The sequence below is a fragment of the Acipenser ruthenus genome, chromosome 41 (assembly GCF_902713425.1).
Source record: "Acipenser ruthenus chromosome 41, fAciRut3.2 maternal haplotype, whole genome shotgun sequence".
Taxonomy (NCBI): domain Eukaryota; kingdom Metazoa; phylum Chordata; class Actinopteri; order Acipenseriformes; family Acipenseridae; genus Acipenser; species Acipenser ruthenus.
The window spans coordinates 6396387-6423047 of record NC_081229.1 but is presented as its reverse complement, the minus strand read 5'-3'; the positions used below and the strand labels follow the sequence as shown (position 1 = coordinate 6423047).

The following is a 26661-nucleotide window of genomic DNA, read 5'->3' as shown; positions in this document are numbered from 1 at the left end:
GTTTACACCTTTTTCCAAAAAGGGGCGAATCACTTGTAGATATCCATACACCACTAGAATTTTGAAGAAAAAAAAAGGTAGCCATTTTAAATTTATCATTATTTGTTTATTTAGCAGACGCCTTTATCCAAGGCGACTTACAGAGACTAGGGTGTGTGAACTATGCATCAGCTGCAGAGTCACTTACAATTATGTCTCACCCGAAAGACGGAGCACAAGGAGGTCAAGTGACTTGCTCAGGGTCACACAATGAGTTAGTGGCTGAGGTGGGATTTGAACTGGGGACCTCCTGGTTACAAGCCCTTTTCTTTAACCACTGGACCACACAGCCTCCTAATTTATTAATTTATATTAATAAACATGACTAACCACATTTAATATATAATTATGAAAAAAACCATTAGGCATATTTAAATTCGCAATAAAGATGGCGGACGAGGTATATCAATTTTTATCTTTTGGGAAACCAAACTCGATGAGATTTTGGATGAGTCTGAATCAGACACCAACACTTATTCAAGTGGCAAAAAAATGTAATACTGCTAGTATCGAACTTACCGATGCACAGCTTCTGGACATAGAAAAAAAAAAAGGAAAAAAAAATACACAGAAGTCCACTGCCTGGGCATCGGGTGTCCTTTTTATGCCACTGTCTGAGTATTTCAAAATGCAAACATCTTTGTTGTTACTGGAAATGGTACCGCAAATCTGGCATGAATACCTCCTGTCACTGCTCCCAGATCACAAAGAATGAAATCTTCCCCAACACTGCTTGTGAGAAAGGTTTGTTTTGATGTTCAACTAAATATGGCCAGACCTGGCAAAGAAGGTCAGCATGACTGTCCTGCTCCACTTCCTCAGACAACGACAAGGGCAACTCAAACACCATGGTGCTCGAAATCGCCTGCTGCAGCTCCACCTGCTAAATCTAAAAAAGGGCCTGTAAATCTTCAAAGCTGCCATTTCAATGGCAGTGTTCAATTTAACAGCTATAAATAATGCTCCGGCTTTGCCTCGTGACTTACAACGCACCCGGGGCGTGTGGATATTCGAGTACATCCCACACCGTCGTGCCTTATTGCCTACCGGCCAGACCACAGGGGTCGCTGGTGTACGGTGAGCCGAGGATGCCCTGGCCGACCTAACCCTCCCACCCCCCGGGCGGCACTCGGACAATTGTGCACAGCCCCCTGGGAGCTCCCGTCGTTGGTCAGCAAAGGAATAGCCTGGACTCAAACCGGCGACGTCTAGATTATAGGGCGCATCCTGAATACTATTCAGAATAAATTACAAATTGTACTAAATGACCCAGCCTGGTGGATTATATGATTTTCATTTTTAACCGATAAACTATCAAACACCACCGATACCAAAAAATTATACTGGTGGATAGCCAATAAACACCGGAACAACACTGGAAATTGTTACTCAATTCATGCTGACTTAACCCCTTTCCTGTTTAAAAAAAAAAAACTACATTTCCCAGTGCTGCTGGGCAATGTCCCCTCGTTCCTGACTTGTTTCTATCATTGGTTCGTTCTGAATACTTTAAACCCACCCCAACTACTGAGTGACTGCATATTCTTACATTTCTATTGGACTCCGCTTGCGAGATTTAAAATGAGATTACAATCAGGAATGGAGACTTGTTCACAGGATTTAAAGCTGTATTACAGTTAAGATACAGAGGATAAAACAGAATGGATGATCTCCAGTTCGACACTGTTGTGAGCTCATTGCAATTGACCCTGAGACTTTTGTTGAAATGAATGCTTGTAGGCCTATCACTATTGACCAATCAATACACTACTATAAATGTTTTGTATGAAAAACTTTTAAAAGTGGAAAAAGACAACTCAATTGATTTTTGTACACTTTAAATACAGAACAGCACATTGCTTGCTCATAGCCCTGGCTAGCTGCCCTCTTTCTCTTCTCCTCTCCACCCTCTGTCCCTCTCCTAGTTGAACAGCTTGCTCATAGCCCTGGCTGGCTGCTCTCTCTCTCTCCTCTTCTCCTCTCCTCTCCACCCTCTGCCCTCTCCTAATTAAACAGCTTGCTCATAGCCCTGGCTGGCTGCTGCTCTCTTTCTCCTCTTCTCTTCTCTTCTCCACTCCACCCTCTGTCTTCTATTTGAACAGCTTGCTCATAGCCCTGGCTGGCTGCTGCTCTCTCTCTCTCCTCCTCTCCTCTCCACCCTCTGCCCCTTCTCTCCTAGTTAAACAGCTTGCTCATAGCCCTGGCTGGCTGCTGCTCTCTCTCCTCCTCTCCTCTCCACCCTCTGCCCCCTCTCGCCTAATTGAACAGCTTGCTCATAGCCCTGGCTGGCTGCTCTCTCTCCTCCTCTCCTCTCCACCCTCTGCCACTCTCCTAGTTGAACAGCTTGCTCATTGCCCTGGCTGGCTGCTCTCTCTCTCCTCTCCTCTTCTCCTCTCCACCCTCTGCCCTCTCCTAGTTGAACAGCTTGCCCATAGCCCTGGCTGGCTGCTCTCTCTCTCCCTCTATCCTCTTTTCCTCTCCACCCTCTGCCTCTCTCCTAGTTGAACAGCTTGCTCATAGCCCTGGCTAGCTGGCCCCTCTGCTCCCTCTCTCTCCGCTCCAGGTCTCTCAGTGCCTGCAGAGCTGGTTTCGAGGCTGGTTCCAGCTCCAGGACCCTGCGCAGGTCAGCTCTGGCCTGCTTGAACTCCCCGAGCATGGAGAGGGCCAGCCCCCTGCGGTACAGGGCCTTGGTGCAGCACGGCTGGAGGCCTAGGGCACGAGTGGCGCTCAGTAGGGCATTGTGTGGTTGGCCCAGGCGGAGCTGGCAGGCCGCCAGGTTGGCGTGGAGCTCAGAGCGGACTCGCTGGAATTCTGGGTCCCACTCGGCTGGCACGACCCTCTGCAGAGTGACAGCGAGGCGCGTGGCCAGGGAGTATCTGTGCGCTGCGCCCCACATGTCTCCCTCTCTGAACCTCACACCCCCCTTCTGCTTGTGCCTCGCGATGGAACCCCACTTCTCATCGAAGCTCAGCTCCCAGGAGTCCCTCCCCGGGGTGAAGCTGTGCAGCTGCAGGGTGAGGCGCAGCTCCTGGGTCTGCAGACAGGAGGAGCTCTCCAGGCTGCTGATCACCACCTGAAAAATACAAAATACAGGAATGGCCATAAGACTCCTGCTGCATAGTGGTTTTATCCATTCCTGGTTCTACTATGAGTTTAACAAGACACACCTGAGCTTGTATACACTGTGGCTGACCAGGCTCGTACTAAAACCTGGACTGGGTGAAACTGTTAGGCAGACACTGTTGAAGCAGCAAAGGTCATTCAAAATGATCTAGACCGCATTCAAAATTGGGCAGACACATGGCAAATGAAATTTAATAGAGAAAAGTGTAAAGTATTGCATGCAGGCAAAAAAATGTGCATTATAAATATCATATGGGAGATAGTGAAATTGAAGAAGGGAACTATGAAAAAGACCTAGGAGTTTATGTTGACTCAGAAATGTCTTCATCTAGACAATGTGGGGAAGCTATTAAAAAGGCCAACAATATGCTTGGATATATTGTGAGAAGTGTTGAATTTAAATCAAGGGAAGTAATGTTAAAACTCTACAATGCATTAGTAAGACCTCACCTAGAATATTGTGTTCAGTTCTGGTCACCTCGTTACAAAAAGGATATTGCTGCTCTAGAAAGAGTGCAAAGAAGAGCAACCAGAATTATCCCGGGTTTAAAAGGCATGTCGTATGCTGACAGGCTAAAAGAATTGAATCTATTCAGTCTTGAACAAAGAAGACTACGCGGCGATCTGATTTAAACATTCAAAATCCTAAAAGGTATAGACAATGTCAACCCGGGGGACTTCTTTGACTTGAAAAAAGAAAAAAGGACCAGGGGTCATAAATGGAGATTAGATAAAGGGGCATTCAGAACAGAAAATAGGAGGCACTTTTTTACACAGAGAATTGTGAGGGTCTGGAACCAACTCCCCAGTAATGTTGTTGAAGCTGACACCCTGGGATCCTTCAAGAAGCTGCTTGATGAGATTCTGGGATCAATAAGCTACTAACAACCAAACGAGCAAGATGGGCTGAATGGCCTCCTCTCGTTTGTAAACTTTCTTATGTTCTTAAAGTCGTATTTCCATCCTTGAAATATATATATCCGATACCTTAGGGGGACTTTCCATTGACTTCAATACATTTTATAGCTCAGTTTTGTTTTTGCAGTTTAGGCTGCATCTCCCCGACTCACCTTGCAGCGCTCCCCTGCCCGCATGCCCTCCAGCACCCCCTCGATGATGTCACACTCCCCCTCCCCCATGGTGAGCGGGGTCCAGTGGTTGATGGGATAGGGGAGGAGCTGGCTGCAGAGGGGGTCTGTTGCATCGCTCTCGATCAGGATTCGACAGACTGATCCCCCTCTGGGGGTCTCATCCCCACTGCCTCTCTCCAGAAAGCGCCGCCTCACCACACTGCACTGCCAAGCCGGAACCAGCTCCCAGGCTGTGAGGTCATCACAACCAGCACCGCCCTCCATCGATTATGACGTCATCACCCTCGGAACCTGCGAGGAAGATTATTTATTTTAAAGGCGATTATACTGTTTATTCGACACTATTTTTTAGGAGCACCTTTTCCTTGCCTCCAGAAAATGACACACAAGGCATCTGTATTTCAGAAGTTAGTATTACACTAGTACACTCAAATTATTGACCTGGGGGTGTATAGCTGTCTGTCACAATAAAGGTCTACACACACCGAACGTGATGAAATTTGTTTGTTGATAAAATGGTATTTTCGCTGCGACACTACCTTTCACACCAGTGGCGATTGTCATGGCAAATTTCACCCACCCCCCCAAAAAATATATTAACAAACATTATGAATATGCATAAAAATAACCAGCACTAATGGTGTGTCTGTATGAGACAAAATGAGTTCAAATGTATTAAAACTAGGTTCAATACAATATTACAAATAGTTACGCATAAATATGTGAACACACACACGCATGCATATCTATGGTTTAAATATGTATATCTATATCTATCTATCTATATCTATATAGCAATACAACCATATTTTATGTTTTATTTATTTTACTGTAAAGGTTATGTATTTAATCACATGCAGATCACTGTAATGTAAAGCATCCAGAGATAAGAAAAGTATCAACATAACAATTAAACACTAATAAAACCCACACACATATCTGAGTTTGTGTTGATCCTGTGTTTTTCTGTTGTTATTTAATAAATTACTCTCACATATCATACTGAGATCTTTTTCATTTGTCATTTTTGAAACTATCACGCAACTTCTGGTCAGGCGATAAAGTGTGAAAGGTATTTATGTCATTTCTAGCACAGACAAACATCTGATTTTTGTATACTAATTAAAAAAAAAAAAAGCATGCAATGTTACTATAAGAGCGAAAAAACTGAAATGACAGTGAGGGCAAGAAGAACAGACCATCGCTGGACCAAGAAGATACTAGACTGGATCCCAAGAGACATAAAGAGATCAAGAAGACGACCTCCAGGAAGATGTTAAGATGAACTTAGGAAACACGCCGGAGCAACATGGATGAGGGACGCAGCAGACAGGCTTGTGTGGGGAGGCCTTCATGTATTATAAAAAAAAAAACAGATGGGCTTCAGTGAGTTAAAGGAAAATAATTCCATCTCAGGTTTCTGTGACAGTTTATAAACTAGTCAGCCTAACAGTCTCAGAGTTTATTTTTATGACGTCACATAATTTACCTGACATCAAACTACGAGACCGTATACGTTGTGTTGTGTAATTTATTCTGACCTTTTGTGCTGGCTATTAATTTTGAATTTTTTTTTTCTTACAATCTCTGGTTAGTTACAAATGTATAATATTTTTCAGCACTATAAAATTGGTTATTATATTTTATATATATAAAATCACACATACATTTTTTACACAGCAGAAGAGGTTTTACCCAAAACGTCCTGAAATATGTCATTTAAACCTTTTGTGTACATCCAAAACACCTTTTCAATTACTTTCATATCTTTCATTCTGTAAACTGCACTAGCACCTCCTTCAATCACATACATTAGTTACAGAAAGTACTGATTAGAGGAGAAACCTCAAAATGGAGCGAGGTAACCAGTGGAGTACCACAGGGATCAGTATCAGGTCCTCTGCTATTCCTAATCTACATTAATGATTTAGATTCTGGTATAGTAAGCAGACTCGTTAAATTTGCAGACGACACAAAAATAGGAGGAGTGGCAAACACTGTTGCAGCAGCAAAGGTCATTCAAAATGATCTAGACAGCATTCAGAAGTGGGCAGACATGGCAAATTACATTTAATAGAGAAAAGTGTAAAGTATTGCATGCAGGCAATAAAAATGTGCATTATAAATATCATATGGGAGATACTGAAATTGAAGAAGGGAACTCTGAAAAACACCTAGGAGTTTATGTTGACTCAGAAATGTCTTCATCTAGACAATGTGGGGAAGCTATAAAAAAAGCCAACAAGATGATCGGATATATTGTAAGAAGTGTTGAATTTAAATCAAGGGAAGTAATGTTAAAACTTTACAATGCATTAGTAAGACCTCACCTAGAATATTGTGTTCAGTTCTGGTCACCTCGTTACAAAAAGGATATTGCTGCTCTAGAAAGAGTGCAAAGAAGAGCAACCAGAATTATCCCGGATTTAAAAGGCATGTCATATGCAGACAGGCTAAAAGAATTGAATCTATTCAGCCTTGAACAAAGAAGACTACGCTGCGATCTGATTCAAGTATTCAAAAGTCGACCCAGGGGACTTCTTTGACCTGAAAAAAGAAACAAGGACCAGGGGTCAGAAATGGAGATTAGATAAAGGGGCATTCAGAACAGAAAATAGGAGGTACTTTTTTTACACAGAGAATTGTGACAGTATGGAACCAACTCCCCAGTAATGTTGTGGAAGCCAACACCCTGGGATCCTTCAAGAAGCTGCTTGATGAGATTCTGGGATCAATAAGCTACTAACAACCAAACGAGCATGATGGGCTGAATGGCCTCCTCTCATTTGTAAACTTTCTTATGTTCTTATTTTCTTATGTTCTTATCACTTGTCAAAAATTTCAGATTGAGACTTTCTATGTTGTAATTGACCAGTTATTAACTTGTCTTCGTTACCGACTGGATTATTATTATTATTTATTTCTTAGCAGGCACCCTTATCCAGGGCGATTTACAATTGTTACAAGATATCACATTATTTTTACATACAATTACATTATTTTTTTTTTACATACAATTACCCATTTATACAGTTGGGTTTTTACCTGAGCAATCTAGGTAAAGTACCTTGCTCAAGGGTACAGCAGCAGTGTCACCCACCAGGGATTGAACCCACAACCCTCCGGTCAAGAGTCCAGAGCCCTAACCGCTACTCCACACTGCTGCCCTGCACTCCACACTGCTGCCCTGCCCTATAGGTTGCTGAACGATCGGTTTGGAGTACTATTTGAAAAAACTTGTTGGACATCACTGACATTCGCAAGCGTGCCACTGAACTTGCAGCAGTTTACGCAAATGACTTGGAAAAAAACTTTCCTGATGAACTCGTACAGTTCAAATTCTTTGTCCAGGATGAGCCTAAAGTCCTGCCCAATTGCTGCAAGTTATCAGGCAAAGCGGCCTCCAATCAACATTCCCTAACGTGTACGTTGCTCTGAGAATCTTCCTGACTCTACCAATTACAAATTGTGAAGGAGAATGTTCATTTTCAAAGATGGCAAGGATTAAAAATGAACTAAGATCAACAATGCGTCAAAGGCGTCTGAATGCCTCATCTCTGATGGCAGTGGAGTCAGAACTGGTACGACAAACAGATTTTGACCAGATTATACAGGATTCTTCTTCCATGAAAACTAGGAAGAAACTGATCATTTAAAAAGGTAAGGCATTGTTGTAATTATATTTGATATGTTTGTATTTTTGGTTACATTATGTGATGGCACAGTATTATAAAATGTAGGGGTAATGGGTAGTTACATAAAAAAAAAAATACTGGAGTGCACAATGGAAAATGGGTTTTTATTTATTTATTTATTTTTTAACCGGGTTGTGTAGCGGAAGTAACTGGATATGGATTTGGGTTCAGCAGGCTTCATTCAAGAGCACATCAGTACAAACACGAGCTTGTGTTTACAGTCGTAGTATAATGGCTATACCTTCTTTGTAAATAGTCTTAGTACGGGACTAATTGCGACATCTACTGACACCACGTGCTCTTAATACAATAATGGCTCGCCGGCAACCGCAGTTGTTAATAATTCTCAGGAAATAGTCTGCAAGGTCGCTAAAACTCCAACGTCATCGTTTTCATGTTATTTTTTTTCCCGCGATTCCATTAATCTAAATCAGTTTCCGAAGGCATATATTTGAGCAGTTAATTTATGCATAGTGTATTACTATGCAATTGCTTTATTATTAGTGCTGTGTAAACGGTAAGTCTATGTATTCATGCGTTTTAATATATTCGTGTTTTCTGGGGTTGTTGGGGCCTAAATGTTATTTGTGCCCAGGGCCCCATAATCCGCCTCTGCACACACACACACGTCTGCGTTACCATGTTTCAATACCATTGTTATATTATGCTACACCTTGCTTCGCTATATAATATTGTATCTTTCTTATAACCGTTGTATTATCCCCGTGGGATGCTGCTGCTAGCAACGTAAACTTACTCAGATTTGCAGAGAATTTAGTGCAAATGAGGAGCTTTAGGAGCTACAGTCTGGGGAGGGAACGATAGACATGTTATCAAACCTTTGAGAAACAAAACCGCAGTCTATACGTCATCAATTCATTAAATCACCAATTAATGCGACCGTCTTTTTAACATAAAGGAGGGCGTACTAAAAACTAGACAAGACACAACGGCGCTGTACTATAAATCTCTTCCACAATACTCCTGCAGTGAGTCGTTTCTATTAGTATCATTACACTTCAGACTCACCGTTCTTTTCCTTCGCATCACAAGAGGAAAGCCACTTCCTGTGCTGCTTATCCACTGCCCGCCTCTATTCTAGGTCTCTCCGCGGGGCCACACTGATACCCTGTGGAGACAGCCGGGATAACACAGAGATCCTCCAGTCATTACGCCGCTTCCCTGTTCAATGTATCACAGAAATGCAGTGGTTAAAGTGGGACGGTATACGCCGGAATGCATACCGGTAAGAGAACAACTGTCATGGCATGCTGGTGTTGTGTAACCCTGGCACAATGCGCATGCGTAAAATGCGATCGGCCCACAAGCACGACTATTTTTTTCTGCTCGTGTCTGAGGTGAATTACTGGTGATGTGCACGCGCAGAATACGCGTTTTCGACAGGACGACGTGATTGCTTTGTGATGTACAATCAGCTGTGGTTTGTTTTCATTGAAAACGTCTGTGTTCTTTGAAACGCAATCCTGTTATCACAAGGATACTCTATATTATTGTTGTGTGCGTTATAGTTCCTCGGTTGTTAACTCTACGAGGCTCAACTGTAATTTAGTACTGTGCAAAATAATGCAATTACTTTGAATACTACTTCACAAAATGACTTTGTTTTATTAAAAAAAAGTATCATGTTTACCATACATGAGTTTGTGTACAGGAATAGCAGTTAAAAGGACTATTTTAGATGATCTCGACTACTCTCCTCCCTCCCCTCAACTGTCCTGTTAGGTGACTTCAATATCCATTTCTCCAACCCCAGGAACTCTGCCGGATTCCTTCTTCTCCTTCATTCCTTCGACTTCTGTCTCTCTCCATCCCCTCCTACCCACAAAGCTGGCCGTCAACTGGACTTCACCTTCTCCAGGGTCTGCTGCCCCTCCACCCTCTCTGTCACCCCCCTGGACCTCTCTGGTCACTATTTAATCTCTTTCTCTGTCTCTCCCCTCTCTCCCTGCTCCTCCTACCCCCACTGTCACCTCTCGCCATAACCTCCGCTCTCTCTCCCCCTCTGTCATTGCCTCCACTGCTCTCTCTCACCTCCCTCCTATCGACTCCTTCTCACAACTCTCTGTAGACTCTGCTACCTCCACCCTCTTCTCCTCCCTCACCTCCTCCCTCGACTCCCTCTGTCCCCTCACCTCCCGACCTGCTCGCCCCTCCCCTCCCCTCCCCAACTCTAGCTCTCCTCTGCGCTCCACTCAGCAAGAATCACACTGCGATCTGCTGAAAAGAAATGGAAGAGAACCAAACTCCCTGCTGCCCTAGACCTTTACTGCACTCTCCTCTCCTCCTTCTCCTCTACTCTCTCCTGTGCTAAATGTACTTATTTCCAATCTGTAATCCAAGCCTCCACTAACAACTCACGTAAACTATTCTCTAGCTTCTCCTCCCTCCTAAACCCTCCCCCCTCCTCCTCTATCTCCTCTGATGACTTTGCCTCTTCTATTCTAAAATCTCAGATATCCGCAAACTCTTTAACACCTCTCCCTCCCCCGCACCCCCTCCTGCTCCAACCTCTTCACCCACTGCTTCCCCTACTAACTCACCCTCCTTCTCCACCTTCTCTCCCCTCTCAGACTCTGACCTCGCCTCCCTGCTCTAGGGTCACGAACCCACCACGTGTGCCCTGGACCCCCTCCCCACTCACCTCTTTCAAGCTGCTGCTCCTGCTCTACTTCCCTTCATCTCCTCCCTTCTCAACACCTCTCTCCTTTCTGGTATCTTTCCCTCTGCCTTCAAACAAGCATCTATCACTCCCCTTCTCAAAAAACCTACCCTCGACCCCACCTTCCTCCAGAGCTACCGTCCTCATACCATTTCTATGCTGATGATGCTCAGATTTTCCTCTCCTTCCCCACCTCTGACCCCTCCATCCCCTCCCGTATCTCTACCTGTCTGTCTGCCATCTCCTCCTGGATGCACTCACATCACCTCAAACTCAACCTCTCTAAATCTGACCTCCTTTTCTTTCCCTCCTCCTCCTCCCCCTCCTCTGATATCTCTATCTCTGTTCCTCTGGAATCTACCACACTCTCTCCCTCTTCCTCCGCTAAGAACCTCGGAGTCACCCTGGACCCCTGCCTCTCTTATTCCCAGCACATCTCCACTCTGGCACGCACTTGCCGATTCTTCCTGAGCAACATCCGAAGAATCCGACCCTTCCTCACCAACTATGCTACCCAGCTCCTGGTCCAGGCCCTGGTACTCTCCCGCCTAGACTACTGCAACTCCCTCCTGGCTGGCCTCCCTGCATCCGCCACCCGTCCGCTCCAGCTCATCCAGAACTCTGCTGCCCGCCTGGTGTTCTCTCTGCCTCGCTTCTCCCACGCAACTCCACTGCTCTGCTCACTCCACCTGCTCCCAATCACCGCTCGCATCCAGTTCAAGACTCTTGTACTAGCCTACAGATGCCTTGACCAGACTGCACCCAGCTACCTCCAGACCCTCATCTCTCCCAACACCCCCACTCAACCTCTCCGCTCCTCCTGCTCTAGAAGACTGGCTCTACCTTCTTTATGCTCCCCTGCCTCCAGAGCCCGCTCCTTCTCCACCCTCGCCCCGCAGTGGTGGAATGACCTTCCTACAGATGTCAGGACTGCTCAGTCCCTGACCACCTTCTGGTGCCTCCTCAAGACTCACCTCTTCAGACAGCACCTGTAGAACTCCTCTTTTTTTCCCCTGGGACACTTATCACTCTTCCTTAAATGCGCTTTACTTGCTCTTATCTGCCCCCTATTTTACTACATTTAATCCTGTACTTCAGAGTACTGTAATCTGTCAAGTGTTATTCAATCTGTAGTATTTTGTATTTAATTATATCCTGATGTAACTTTCACTGACACTGTTATCTGCTCTGTTACTGAATCGTATTATGTCGTACTTGCTAGAACAAAAGTCATTTATCTTGCTCTTAACTGTATTATTACTTGTACTGTGATCCTTGAAATGTATTTTTGTTTACGACTGAAAGTCACCCTGGATAAGGGCGTCTGCTAAGAAATAAATAATAATAGTAATAATAATAATACTTGGTTTTTTTGTAGCTCAGACAATTCTTGTTTCGATACCTGTGAATTTCTAGCTTACCCTAACATTGGTATTGCTTAACATTTCAACTATGATGGCCACGCGAAATCAATCTTTATTTTATATAGTGCCTTTCATAGTGGACCACCATCACTAAGCACTTTACAAGATGCAGTAACAACAAGAAAATGAATAATACTTTAAAATACAGAGCAAGGAATAAAACATGATACAGTAAAAAATAATGTATAATACAATACAGTGAAAATGCATAATACATGATATAGTAGCAACAACACAGCAGCAAATAACAGATATCAGGCTTAAAGGGCATGGAAAGCAAGAGAGAACAAGTAGGTCTTGAGAGCTGATTTAAAGCGAACGACGGTGGGAGCATCACGCACCAAAGCTGGGAGAGAGTTCCAAAGAGTCGGAGCCATGAAGCTAAACAAGCGTTCTTCAAGTGTGGTGCACTTTTGCTTGGCGATAACAAGCAGGCCAGAGACGGAGGACCTCAGCTTGCGGGCAGGGACATAACTGGTCAGCAGGTTGATGAAGGGCATTGTAGGTGAGCAGGGGAGTTTTGAAAATAATCTGAACTTTACAGGTAGATGGGCAAGACTGGGGGTGATGCGTTCACGTTTTTTGCATCTGGTAAGGATCCTAGCAGCAGCATTCTGAACTAGCTGCGGATGGTTTGTGGTGCGTGCCAGGAGACCACCATATAGAGAGTTGCAGTAGTCGAGAGTAGACAAAGTATCTCCGCATCCGTGAGGGAAAGATAGGGACGGACTTTGAAGATGTTTTGAAGATGGTAGAAGGAAGATTTGACCATGGAGGAGATGTGGGCATCAAAGGAGAGGTTGCTGTCAAGAAGTACACCAAGGCTTCATACTGTGGGGGAAGGCAGCAGCAGAGAGTTTCCAAGGTTCAGGGCAGCTATATTGAGATTCTTGAGTTGAGTTTTAGATCCTACTAGAAGGAGTTCAAATTTGCTAGTGTTCAGCTGATGAAAATTGGCAGACATCCAGGCCTCGATGTCTTGAATGCAAGCTGAGAGCCGGGCCATGGCAGAGGAGCTTCCAGAGTCGAGTTTTAAGTAGAGCTGGGTGTCATCAGCACAGCAGTGAAACATGAGGCTGTGTTGGCGGATGAGGTGACCCAGGGAAAGCATGTAGATATTGAAGAGAAGGGGCCCAAGAACAGATCCTTGGGGGGGACACCACAAGTGACTGGGTTTGCAACACCACTGCGTCCAGCATAGAAAACAGACTGCAATTGTCCGGATAGGTAAGAGGACATCCAGAGAGACAGGTTCTAGAGATTCCAGCATACTTCTGAAGGCGGTCAAGAAGAATGCCATGATCGATGGGGTCAAAAGCGACTGTTAGGTCAAGGAGGACAAGCACAGAGGAAGCACCAGCATCAGCATTAAGCAGGGGATCATCTATGCGGTCCATCTAACAGCACACAGTATTTACCCAGTTTGATGACCATGACAGGATAGCGGCGAGACAGAGACTCAGAAGCCAGAAAACCACAGTACAAAGCACAAATGTGCACAACAAAATAACACACAAGTACAAACAAAAAGGCACAAGGGCAAAAATAAAGGTTTAAACAAAACACAGAATGGAGGCTGGCCGTTCGCCTTCACTACTTGCAAAAATACAAAAATTGTTCAGGCTGGGCACAGCCTTCACTGAACTTTTAAAGAAAACATACAGCAACAACACAGGCTCACTCACCAAACTCCTCTCCCCTAGTGGAGCCCTGGGCTCTCAATTTAGGAGCAGCCACATTCTCACATGCTTCTGTCAGGGGCAGGAATTAACCCCATCCCTGCCAATCACCACCACAACTGTGGTACAATGACGTAAAAAAAAACAACTGAGAAGTGAACTTATATTTAAATCATCAATATGCTGTGACCCAGAAGTAAACTTTGATCTTCACGCGTTGAAACTGCACTAACCTCAACTTCACCGTGTAAAACACTTTTTATGATGCTTTTTGAAAACAACTAGAAATTCACAGGAACTGAAGCCAGACTTTTTTGAGCTAAAAAAAATGTTGTCCAACTAAAATAGTTGTTTTATTTGTATTTGTGTTTTGCACTTTAGGGCCTCAGCACCCATGTTTTCACTATACATTTATTAAACAGAATAGACAACGCTTTTGAGATTGTACACCTACATGATTATTAAAAGACAATCAATACATGAGTAAAGAAAAAACACGCTGAATACATATACAATTATTTTAAACGACGAGGGATCGAACTAGATATGCCAGCTACACTGTGTAGCCAGTACATGTTTTTAATAGCCTAACAATTCTTTCACTTTTTTTCACTGGTTGAAAAACCAACGCAGTTTAAATAACATGAATTTATATATATATATATATATATATATATATATATATATATATATATATATATATATATATATATATATATATATATATATATACACAGTACTGTGCAAAAGTTTTAGGCAGGTGTGAAAAAATGTAGTAATGTAAGAATGCTTTCAAAAATAGACATGTTAATAAATTATATTTATCAATTAACTAAATGCAAAGTGAGTGAACAGAAGAAAAATCTAAATCAAATCCATATTTGGTGTGACCACCCTTTGCCTTCAAAACAGCATCAATTCTTCTAGGTACACTTCCACAAAGTCAGGGATTTTGTAGGCATATAGTCAGGTGTATGATTAAACAATTATACCGAACAGGTGCTAATGATCATCAATTCAATATGTAGGTTGAAACACAATCATTAACTGAAACAGAAACAGCTGTGTTGGAGGAATAAAACTGGGTGAGGAACAGCCAAACTCGGCTAACAAGGTGAGGTTGCTGAAGACAGTTTACTTACTGTCAAAAGTCATACACCATGGCAAGACTGAACACAGCAACAAGACACAAGGTAGTTATACTGCATCAGCAAGGTCTCTCCCAGGCAGAAATTTCAAGGCAGACAGGGGTTTCCAGATGTGCTGTCCAAGCTCTTTTGAAGAAGCACAAAGAAACGGGCAACGTTGAGGACCGTAGACGCAGTGGTCGGCCAAGGAAACTTACTGAAGCAGATGAAAGACACATCATGCTTACTTCCCTTCACAATCGGAAGATGTCCAGCAGTGCCATCAGCTCAGAATTGGCAGAAAACAGTGGGACCCTGGTACACCCATCTACTGTCTGGAGAAGAATGGTCAGAGCCTTCATGGAAGACTTGCGGCCAAAAAGCCATACCTCCGACGTGGAAACAAGGCCAAGCGACTCAACTATGCACGAAAACACAGGAACTGGGGTGCAGAAAAATGGCAGCAGGTGCTCTGGACTGATGAGTCAAAATTTGAAATATTTGGCTGTAGCAGAAGGCAGTTTGTTCGCCGAAGGGCTGGAGAGCGGTACACGAATGAGTGTCTGCAGGCAACAGTGAAGCATGGTGGAGGTTCCTTGCAAGTTTGGGGCTGCATTTCTGCAAATGGAGTTGGGGATTTGGTCAGAATTAATGGTCTCCTCAATGCTGAGAAGTACAGGCAGATACTTATCCATCATGCAATACCATCAGGGAGGCATCTGATTGGCCCCAAATTTATTCTGCAGCTTGACAACGACCCCAAACATACAGCGAAAGTCATTAAGAACTATCTTCAGCGTAAAGAAGAACAAGGAGTCCTGGAAGTGATGGTGTGGCCCCCACAGAGCCCTGATCTCAACATCATCGAGTCTGTCTGGGATTACATGAAGAGAGAGAAGCAACTGAGGCTGCCTAAATCCACAGAAGAACTGTGGTTAGTTCTCCAAGATGTTTGGGCCAACCTACCTGCTGAGTTCCTTCAAAAACTGTGTGCAAGTGTACCTAGAAGAATTGATGCTGTTTTGAAGGCAAAGGGTGGTCACACCAAATATTGATTTGATGTAGATTTTTCTTCTGTTCACTCACTTTGCATTTTGTTAATTGATAAATATAAACTATTAACATGTCTATTTTTGAAAGCATTCTTACTTTACAGCATTTTTTCACACCTGCCTAAAACTTTTGCACAGTGCTATATATATATATATATATAAAATGAGAGGAAACTGATTACCTGCAGCTCCTGCGCAGACGTCAGCGGCTGGCTTGTGGAGGGACCCCCATCTGTAGATACTGCAGCCCGGTGAGCTGATGATCATTTGTTTGCTTCTCTGCCGGACATCGTTGATTGTTTTCGGCACTCTTGTGCAGTTCTTCGAATGCCGGATGAAGAAGCATTCATAGATGCAGCTATCTGTTCCCATGCCTCTTTAACCTGGTTTGCCCTGGGTGCTCGATTGTATATATTATTATTCTCCTCGCTTCACCTTCTGCAAAAATATCTAGTCGGTGGTGTGAAGCGTTACTTTCGTTGTCTGTGAGCTGCCAAATTTCACTTCATGTTTGCACACAGAGCTAGCGCCACTTAGTCTTTTTCTCAATGCATAGTTGCTGAGCGTAGTGGCGACAGCGCAAACAGCTTCTTAAAGGAATGTTACTGACTCACGATTGGGCATCAGATTTCACCTCTCACTTGGCAGTGATTGGCGTAGCGCAAAGACATTGAGTCGGATTACGCTTGCGCCGGGCTCTAAATCTGATCAAAATCACTCTCTGGGCACAGGCCCCTCCCTGCAGGGGTACCTCAGTGACTCGTTCCCTCTCTTGGGACAGCCCCTCCCTGCAGGGGTACCTCAGTGACTCGTTCCCTCTCTTGGGACAGCCCCTCCCTGCAGTGGTACCTCAGTGACTCGTTCCCTCTCTTGGGACAGCCCCTCCCTGCAGTGGTACCTCAGTGACTCGTTCCCTCTCTTGGGACAGCCCCTCCCTGCAGTGGTACCTCGGTGACTCGTTCCCTCTCTTGGGACAGCCCCTCCCTGCAGTGGTACCTCAGTGACTCGTTCCCTCTCTTGGGACAGCCCCTCCCTGCAGGGGTACCTCAGTGACTCGTTCCCTCTCTTGGGACAGCCCCTCCCTGCAGTGGTACCTCGGTGACTCGTTCCCTCTCTTGGGACAGGCCCCTCCCTGCTGCGCTGCCTCAGTGATTCGTTGCCCTTGCGCTTGCAGCCGTGTTATAAAAATCGGGCCCCTTGACTCTGGTCTTTTGTTTCTTTTGTTTAGCATCAATGATTTGAACCGCGGTGCATTTACAGATAAAATATGAACTGTTTGAGTTATTTCATGTTATTGTTAATGTACATTGTTTTTTAAAACCTAAACGAAACTGTGTTTACATAGATAAGTCATGACAGTTTTCCTCACAATGTTTTGGCCGTACTTCTCAGGAATTGCATTTCCATGTAGTTATGATTTAGGACGACAAATCGGGCCGTAACAATGCAAATTACTGCAGTCATAGTGATTCAGCGGAGGGGATATTTAAATGACCCTGTCTGTATACTAATTAGGGAAAGAACGACTTAAAATCATGAGGAGAGCTTACATGCCTTGCCATGAAGATAAAAACATTTAACAAGATACTGTACATGAATTCACGTATTGCCGCGCATTAGCTACTTGTTTGTCTGGTTACCTTTCCAACACACACACACACACACACACACACACACACACACACAATTACATAAAATATAATTTCTACAAGTTTTACTACTTGGAACTGATATTTGTGTTTGTGTGTGTGTGTGTGTGTGTGTGTGTGTGTGTGTGTGTGTTTGTGGAACATCTAAAAGTTACATTTCATTAACACTAGAACCGCCTTTTACAATACATGTTTTTATTTTTAATATAACCAACAATATTCAATTTATTTATAGTGCACAGGTGTAGAGGTGATGTGATTACAAAACAGAAGACAGACAACAAAGTTCACAATCCAAACAACACAGAGGTTTATTTATTGTTTAAAAAACTTTGTGAAGGCTCACTGAACAGAAAGACGCTTACTTGTCTACTGTCAAAGTGAGTTCCAGTATCACACACAGTATCACGAGTACATCTAGTCTGCTGTGTGCTGAACACGCCTTCACTTCTCAAAATACACGAGCAGCTCTTCTGCTACAGACAACAACAATACAACAAAGAATTAAATCAACCAGTTTAGACAGAAATTCACGATCGCTGCAAGCCCATGAACAAGCGAAGTATGTAATTATTATTATTATTATTATTTTGAATAAGCCGCGGTGCTGCTTTTTTGTTGTGCTAAGTATGTAAAGCCTACCACTTGTTCTTGTTAGTTTGCAGGTTTTGGATATGATGGCAATGTTTTTTTATGTTCTCTTCACAATTAACAGTTCATTTCCTAGAAGTGCTTACTGTAGCTGCATATTTATAATTTTATTTAAAAAAAAACTAATTTATTTCAGTCCACAAATCACATTTAAAAATAGATATATCCTATTTAATCTATTTTCTGATCTCTGTATGCTGCTGATCAAGCTTGAACCGCATGTTTTATTTTGTTGGTTGTACAGGACATCCTCGCTATGACGCCCTTCATTATAACAAACCTGGCCCCTGGACCCCAAATAAAAAAAAAAGATAATATAAACACACACTCAACATCCCGGTCTGTACGCAGGGGATGCCACCTCCACAGTGAAGTCAACTCTTATCTTAATAAAAAGATAATATAAACACACACTCAACATCCCGGTCTGTACGCAGGGGATGCCACCTCCACAGTGAAGTCAACTCTTATCTTAATAAAAAGATAATATAAACACACACTCAACATCCCGGTCTGTACGCAGGGGATGCCACCTCCTCAGTGAAATCAACTCTTATCTTAATAAAAAGATAATATAAACACACACTCAACATCCCGGTCTGTACGCAGGGGATGCCACCTCCACAGTGAAGTCAACTCTTATCTTAATAAAAAGATAATATAAACACACACTCAACATCCCGGTCTGTACGCAGGGGATGCCACCTCCACAGTGAAGTCAACTCTTATCTTAATGAAAAGACAATATAAACACACACTCAACATCCCGGTCTGTACGCACGGGATGCCACCTCCTCAGTGAAGTCAACTCTTAATAAAAAGCACACACTGTGTAACTGCCTCCGAAACGAAAATCAATTTATGTTGCAACAAAGCTGGAAACTATAATGATGGTTTGAAAAAAAGTAGTAATGCAGGCATAACTCTGCAGTGAATATAAGTTGACAAAAAGCAAATTTTTTGGCTTGTTCAGCAACCATGCGGCAAAGCAAAATTTGACTTAAAGAACAACAACAACAACAAAAAACCTTGAAGATCTGATGAACTCTTCATGTCGGGTTGATTTTGGATAAAAACTGTTTGGGATTCTTGCAAGCTGGATTAAGATTTGGTGCAGTTTGAAACGATTCGTGTCAGATTGACTTTGAAAAAAAGTTCAGTTTCAATTCGGGATTTTTCTTGTACTGCGTTTTAATTCGTTAATGAATGGGATAAAGCAGGTACATGTAATTATACTTGTATTCACAATCTCATCTCATTAATTCACTCCAACAGTATGTTTTGATTGTCCTTTCTCTAACGAACCCCTCGATATAACAAACAACAGGCTTGGACCCCAACAGGTTTGTTATAGCGAGGGTGTACATGTATTTGTAATTTCTAAATTTTTGACCCTACTAGATTTTGGTGACGGTCTCAATGGGTACATTTCCTAGTTAAATAAATACATTTTAGAACGATTTTACTTACAGTTAAGGATAATAATAGCATCAGTAATAAAACACATTTACATTAGATGGAGGTAGTATCAATTTAATATGCTATTAAAACCGAGATTAACGAAGATTAATTTTTTTTAATTGCGAGATTAATCGAGATTAATTTTTTTTTAATCGCTTGACAGCCCTCGTTTTAATGTTTTGCCTTGAAAATCTGGCAGGACTGTCAGTTTGCGTTCTGTCTTGGTTTCGATCCTATCTCTCAAACAGGTTGCAATTTGTTAAAATATGGGGTTAATTTTCATTGTTACAGCTATATTTATCCCTGAAACAGGGTGACACCTCAACTGTTAATATTTTGAGCTCCTGTCTTGCTGACATAAAAAAGGGTGCTTGAAAACTTTTCAATGCTAAACTAAAGTGATGATTCTGGGATCTCAGAAGTAACATGTCTGATTTAGTCTCTTATGAACTTGCAGACAACATGAGAAACTTGGGTGTGATCTTTGACCCAAATCTTTCTTTTGAGACACACATCAGGAATACTACTAAAATGTCTTTTTATCATCTAAGAAATATCACCAAATTGAGAAGTATTCCCCATCAGATCCTGAGAGACTAATGCATGCTTTTGTATCTTCTAAAATTGATTATTGTAATGCGCTATTCTCTGGTACTCATAGCAATCTTATATCTCGACTGCAACTTATACAAAATGCTGCAGCTAGAACTTTAACCAGGACTAATAGACAAGATCACATGACTCCTGTGCTAGCATCTCTACACTGGCTTCCGGTCTTTCAGGATACATTTTAAGGTGTTGCTTTTAACTTATAAGGCATTAAATGATCTTTTAATACCATATATTCCAGAAGCCCACTCAGATCACAGAATGCCAGGTTGCTTACTGTCCCACAAATGAAAAAACAAAACAACCCCCCCCCCCCCCCCCAAGAAAAAACACAGGTGGTAGAGCATTAAGTTATAGGGCCCTGTGGAAGGGTGGTAGGCAATTCTCTGACACACACAGGAAACTGAAGGTTTAGTTGAAAACACTGCACTGGTGCCCAGTTTTATTATTTTCTGTTTGATTTATTTTAGCCTGCAGATACCGACAACAGTAAACAGGACCACAGTAATACCAATACCGGTAAACAGTCAAATGCTGGCACACTCACAAGTGTTTTGAAATAATAATAAATAACAAAAGGCAAAAGAAAAAGGTAAAATAAAACACAGTAATAAAACTACAAAATAAAGGTGCTGTCTATGCAGTGCCTCCAGTCGCTAAATCGGTCAGCTTGAGTATCCGTGCGTATGGCCAAGGTTCCCCTCTATTTACACACGCCCCCCTAGGGTACATAACAATTTATTTTAATTATAATTTTCTTTATTTATGGCTGGCTGTCTTCTTCAGTGGTGCTTGCCTGTTTCGTTCATGCTCGCCTCCTCAGCAAGCGGCTCTGAGTAACCCATATCTTGGCCAACTGAATGCACAACCAAGCACAGTACTTATGGGAAAGCCAACACAACCTCTTCTCTACCTCTCCGTGTCACTGCCATGACTGACAGTCGGATCTTACGAGGCTGCTGCCTTCTTCCTGCAGAACAATGCATGTGCCAGACAGTCAGCACAGATCTCCCGTTACAAGCCCCAAAACTCTGGAATGATCTGCCTAGCTCAGTAAGGGAAGCACTAAGTGTTACTGCTTTTAAAACAAGATTAAAAACACACTTTCATAATGTAGCATTTTTAAGCTAAAATGTTCCTTTTATTCTCTGCCTTGTTTTACTGTTCTGTGTGTTTCTTTTGTTTTTATTGCTTTTCTTGCATTCTTTTATGAATATTTGTCAGTGTTATATCATGTCAAGGGCTTTGCAGCAATTTTTATTGTGAAAGGTGCTATATTAAAACAAGATTATTATTATTATTAGTAGTAGTAGTAGTAGTCGTAGTAGTAGTAATAAATATAAGTTATAACTATTTTTTTATTATATATATATATATATATATATATATATATATATATATATATATATATATATATATATATATATATATATATATATATATATATATATATATATATATATATATATATATATATATATATATATATATATATATATATTGGTTCCATGTTTATTAACCACTGCAGATCCAGGATGTATGCAGGTGAGTCAAGGTTTGTTTGCAGTTTGGGGGGTAGGGGGCATTTTCATCCATTAGCATGCCTCACAAACATTCCTTGTGTCTGTGAGTGCTTTGAGAAGAATGGAAGATACAGCAGCAAACCACTGCCATCTAAAGGTGTATATATAGTATTTACTTTCATCTTGGTACTGTTTATTTGCAGTATTACTTATTTACTTGTATTGTATATTGGTATAACTTAATTGTTATTTCAAACAAAATACATTACTATATAAGATTGATTCAGACACCGGAAGTAAATGTTCATGTGTGATCAGAGGTTTTGAAAACAATAACTTTGAAAGGTTTTATTTTGTAAATAAGAGGAGGATGATGATGATGGAGGAAGACCTGACGCTGAAATCATCATTTGATTTTGCACTGGAGTATACAGCAAATAGAGCAATCACCCTGCCGTTCATCTCTGTATGCTTTCAATAGAGCAATCACCAAGCTGTTCATCTCTGCATGCTTTTAATAGAGCAATCACCCCACCGTTCATCTCTGCATGCTTTCAATAGAGCAATCACCCCACCGTTCATCTCTGCATGCTTTCAATAGAGCACCACACCACACCGTTCATCTCTGCATGCTTTCAATACAGCAATCACCCCGCCGTTCATCTCTGCATGCTTTCAATAGAGCAATCACCCCACCGTTCATCTCTGCATGCTTTCAATAGAGCAGTCATCCCACCATTCATCTCTGCATGCTTTCAATAGAGCACCACACCCCCCTTTCATCTCTGCATGCTTTCAATAGAGCACCACACCCCCCTTTCATCTCTGCATGCTTTCAATAGAGCAATCTCCCCACCGTTCATCTCTGCATGCTTTCAATAGAGCAATCACCCCACTGTTCATCTCTGCATGCTTTCAATAGAGCAATCACCCTGCCGTTCATCTCTGCATGCTTTCAATAGAGCACCACAACCCACCGTCCATCTCTGCATGCTTTCAATACAGCAATCACCCCGCCGTTCATCTCTGCATGCTTTCAATAGAGCAATCACCCCACCGTTCATCTCTGCATGCTTTCAATAGAGCAGTCATCCCACCATTCATCTCTGCATGCTTTCAATAGAGCACCACACCCCCCTTTCATCTCTGCATGCTTTCAATAGAGCACCACACCCCCCTTTCATCTCTGCATGCTTTCAATAGAGCAATCTCCCCACCGTTCATCTCTGCATGCTTTCAATAGAGCAATCACCCCACTCTTCATCTCTGCATGCTTTCAATAGAGCAATCACCCTGCCGTTCATCTCTGCATGCTTTCAATAGAGCACCACAACCCACCGTCCATCTCTGCATGCTTTCAATACAGCAATCACCCTGCTGTTCATCTCTGCATGCTTTCAATAGAGCAATCAACCCACCATTCATCTCTGCATGCTTTCAATAGAGCAGTCACCCCACCGTTCATCTCTGCATGCTTTCAATAGAGCACTACACCCCGCCGTTCATCTCTGCATGCTTTCAATAGAGCAATCTCCCCACCGTTCATCTCTGCATGCTTTCAATAGAGCAATCACCCTGCCGTTCATCTCTGCATGCTTTCAATAGAGCAGTCACCCCACCGTTCATTTCTGCATGCTTTCAATAGAGCAATCACCCCACCGTTCATCTCTGCATGCTTTCAATAGAGCACCACACCCTCTTTCATCTCTGCATGCTTTCAATAGAGCAATCTCCCCACCGTTCATCTTTACATGCTTTCAATAGAGCAAGCACCTCACTGTTCATCTCTGCATGCTTTCAATAGAGTAATCACCCTGCCGTTCATCTCTGCATGCTTTCAATAGAGTAATCACCCTGCCGTTCATCTCTGCATGCTTTCAATAGAGCAATCACCCTGCCGTTCATCTCTGCATGCTTTCAATAAAGCAGTCACCCCACCGTTCATCTCTGCATGCTTTCAATAGAGCAATCACCCCACCGTTCATCTCTGCATGCTTTCAATAGAGCAATCACCCCACCGTTCATCTCTGCATGCTTTCAATAGAGCAATCACCCCACCGTTCATCTCTGCATGCTTTCAATAGAGCAATCACCCCACCGTTCATCTCTACATGCTTTCAATAGAGCAATCACCCCACTGTTCATCTCTGCATGCTTTCAATAGAGTAATCACCCTGCCGTTCATCTCTGCATGCTTTCAATAGAGCAATCACCCCACCGTTCATCTCTGCATGCTTTCAATAGAGCAATCACCCCACCGTTCATCTCTGCATGCTTTCAATAGAGCAATCACCCCACCGTTCATCTCTGCATGCTTTCAATAGAGCAATCACCCCATCGTTCATCTCTGCATGCTTTCAAGGTGTTCACATTCCTCTGTGCACTCGCACCAGCAACAAACAAGCAAGTACGCATCATATAGGAATAATGTGCATGTTATTGTTAAATAAAGTATTTTTATTCATCACAAATCTTGCATATGTAGGTTTCCTGTTTATAAAAACTTAATTTATATTCTTCAGAAGTCTTATGTTTTGTAGGTATTATACTGTTTACAAATACATCGTTTCTTTTATTATTTATTGCATGTGTTGCTATTGAAAAAAAAAACAGCAATAAAATGTAAAAAAACATTTTCATTTCTATTGTGTATGATGTTGGTGTTCTTGTCAAAAATACACATTTTTTATTGTTCATAAATTCATATCAAATGTGCATGTCTTACTTATTATAATGTTTCCTGGTGTAACAGGTTAAATATATACAGCTGCAGTCAAAAGTTTACATACCCCAATGGAAATTTATAGTTTCTAGAAATTTCTCGAAAACAAAAAGTTACAAGAAATAGATTTACGATTATTTATTTCAGCATTTTCTTTGCAAAACTCCTAAAATGCTAATTCAAAAGTATTCATACCCTGACAAGGAAAATTTAATTAATAACTAGTTGAGGCACCTTTAGCAATAATAACTTCTTTAAAACTATTAGGATATTTGTCAATGAGCTTTGGCATGATTCTTTAGTGGTTGTTGACAATTTCTCAACGCAAAATTCAATTCAATTCCGAAGACTTAAGAACATAAGAAAATGAGAAGGTTTACAAACGAGAGGAGGCCATTCAGCCCATCTTGCTCGTTTGGTTGTTAGTAGCTTATTGATCCCAGAATCTCATCAAGCAGCTTCTTGAAGGATCCCAGGGTGTCAGCTTCAACAACATTACTGGCGAGTTGGTTCCAGACCCTCACAATTCTCTCTGTAAAAAAGTGCCTCCTATTTTCTGTTCTGAATGCCCCTTTATCTAATCTCCATTTGTGACCCCTGGTCCTTGTTTCTTTTTTCAGGTCGAAAGTCCCCTGGGTCGACATTGTCTATACCTTTTAGGATTTTGAATGTTTGAATCAGATCGCCGCGTAGTCTTCTTTGTTCAAGACTGAATAGATTCGATTCTTTTAGCCTGTCTGCATACGACATGCCTTTTAAACCCGGGATAATTCTGGTTGCTCTTCTTTGCACTCTTTCTAGAGCAGCAATATCCTTTTTGTAACGAGGTGACCAGAACTGAATTCAATATTCTAGGTGAGGTCTTACTAATGCATTGTAAAGTTTTAACATTACTTCCCTTGATTTAAATTCAACACTTCTCACAATATATCCGAGCATCTTGTTGGCCTTTTTTATAGCTTCCCCACATTGTCTAGAGGAAGACAATTCTGAGGTCTTTTTCATAGTTCCCTTCATCAATTTTAGTATCTCCCCTATGATATTTATAATGCACATTTTTATTGCCTGCATTGCAATACTTTACACGTTTCTCGATTAATTCAATTCATTCATTTGCCATGTGTCTGCCCAGTTCTGAATGCTGTCTAGATCATTTTGAATGACCTTTGCTGCGGCAACAGTGTTTGCCATTCCTCCTATTTTTGTGTCGTCTGCAAATTTAAGTTTGCTTACTATACCAGAATCGAAATCATTAATGTAGATTAGGAATAGCAGAGGACCTAATACTGATCCCTGTGGTACACCACTGGTTACCTCGCTCCATTTTGAGGTTTCTCCTCTAATCAGTACTTTCTGTTTTCTACATGTTAACCACTCCCTAATCCATGTGCATGCATTTCCTTGAATCCCTACTGCATTCAGTTTGAGAATTAATCTTTGAATGAATCAAGCTTGGGGAGGTTATGTGATTTAAACCTTGTACAGCTCTTATGAGCAATCCCACGAGTTCAGTATGGGACATTTAGAAACAAATTATATTTGAGAATTAAAATAAAAACAATGATACAACATTCCTGGAAATGAAGGACACACACATGACTGCATACTTACTATTAGAATCCACACCAACAGCTGTAAAGAAACAACAAGCCTGTCAGTGACACTGATCCCCAGCGCTGGACACTGAACAACAAGCCTGTCAGTCAGTATGTTTACATGAGATCAAGTTTTCCGAAAACAAATGTATTTGGAAAACTGAATCAGAAAATTGGTTTTCTGAAAACAACACTTTTCTGTGTTTACATGACTTGGAATAGATAATCAAATTACCCTTCAGATAAATTCAAACTGTGTACATGGATTTAATTTTTCGGAAAAACATAGAGCATTTGCTCATTCGCAGTAGTGACTAGGATGGGAACAGACAGGGCTCGGTTCAGTCTGCAGTAAGACTAGGATGGGAACAGACAGGGCTCAGTTCAGTCTGACTAGGATGGGAACAGACAGGGCTCAGTTCAGTCTGACTAGGATGGGAACAGACAGGGCTCGGTTCAGTCTGCAGTAAGACTAGGATGGGAACAGACAGGGCTCGGTTCAGTCTGCAGTAAGACTAGGATGGGAACAAACAGGGCTCGG

General features: G+C 42.1%; 1 protein-coding gene across 3 annotated transcripts; it reads right to left on the bottom strand.

Moving 5' to 3' along the window:
• Positions 1-84: 84 nt before the first annotated feature.
• On the bottom strand, positions 85-9133 carry LOC131696540 (FK506-binding protein-like). Of its 3 annotated transcripts, XM_059011022.1 has the most exons (5): positions 8978-9133; positions 6584-6800; positions 5453-5602; positions 4233-4544; positions 85-3112 (listed from the first exon to the last, which is right to left on the bottom strand). In XM_059011022.1, the coding sequence occupies exons 4-5, from the start codon at positions 4515-4517 to the stop codon at positions 2537-2539; spliced, it is 861 nt and encodes a 286-aa protein (XP_058867005.1). In that variant the 5' UTR covers positions 4518-4544; positions 5453-5602; positions 6584-6800; positions 8978-9133; the 3' UTR covers positions 85-2536. The 3 variants fall into 3 exon arrangements, with proteins under 3 accessions (XP_058867005.1, XP_058867006.1, XP_058867007.1); XM_059011023.1 differs by lacking the exon at positions 5453-5602; XM_059011024.1 differs by lacking the exons at positions 5453-5602; positions 6584-6800.
• Between the last annotated feature and the right edge of the window lie 17528 nt (positions 9134-26661).

Bases quoted from the DNA above. Each gene is read 5' to 3' on its own strand.
- LOC131696540 (XM_059011022.1), bottom strand. From the start codon at position 4,517: ATGGAGGGCGGTGCTGGTTGTGATGACCTCACAGCCTGGGAGCTGGTT. The intron at 3,113-4,232 runs GTGAGTCGGGGA...TGTATTTTTCAG, and splicing joins GGGCAGGGGAGCGCTGCAAG to GTGGTGATCAGCAGCCTGGA.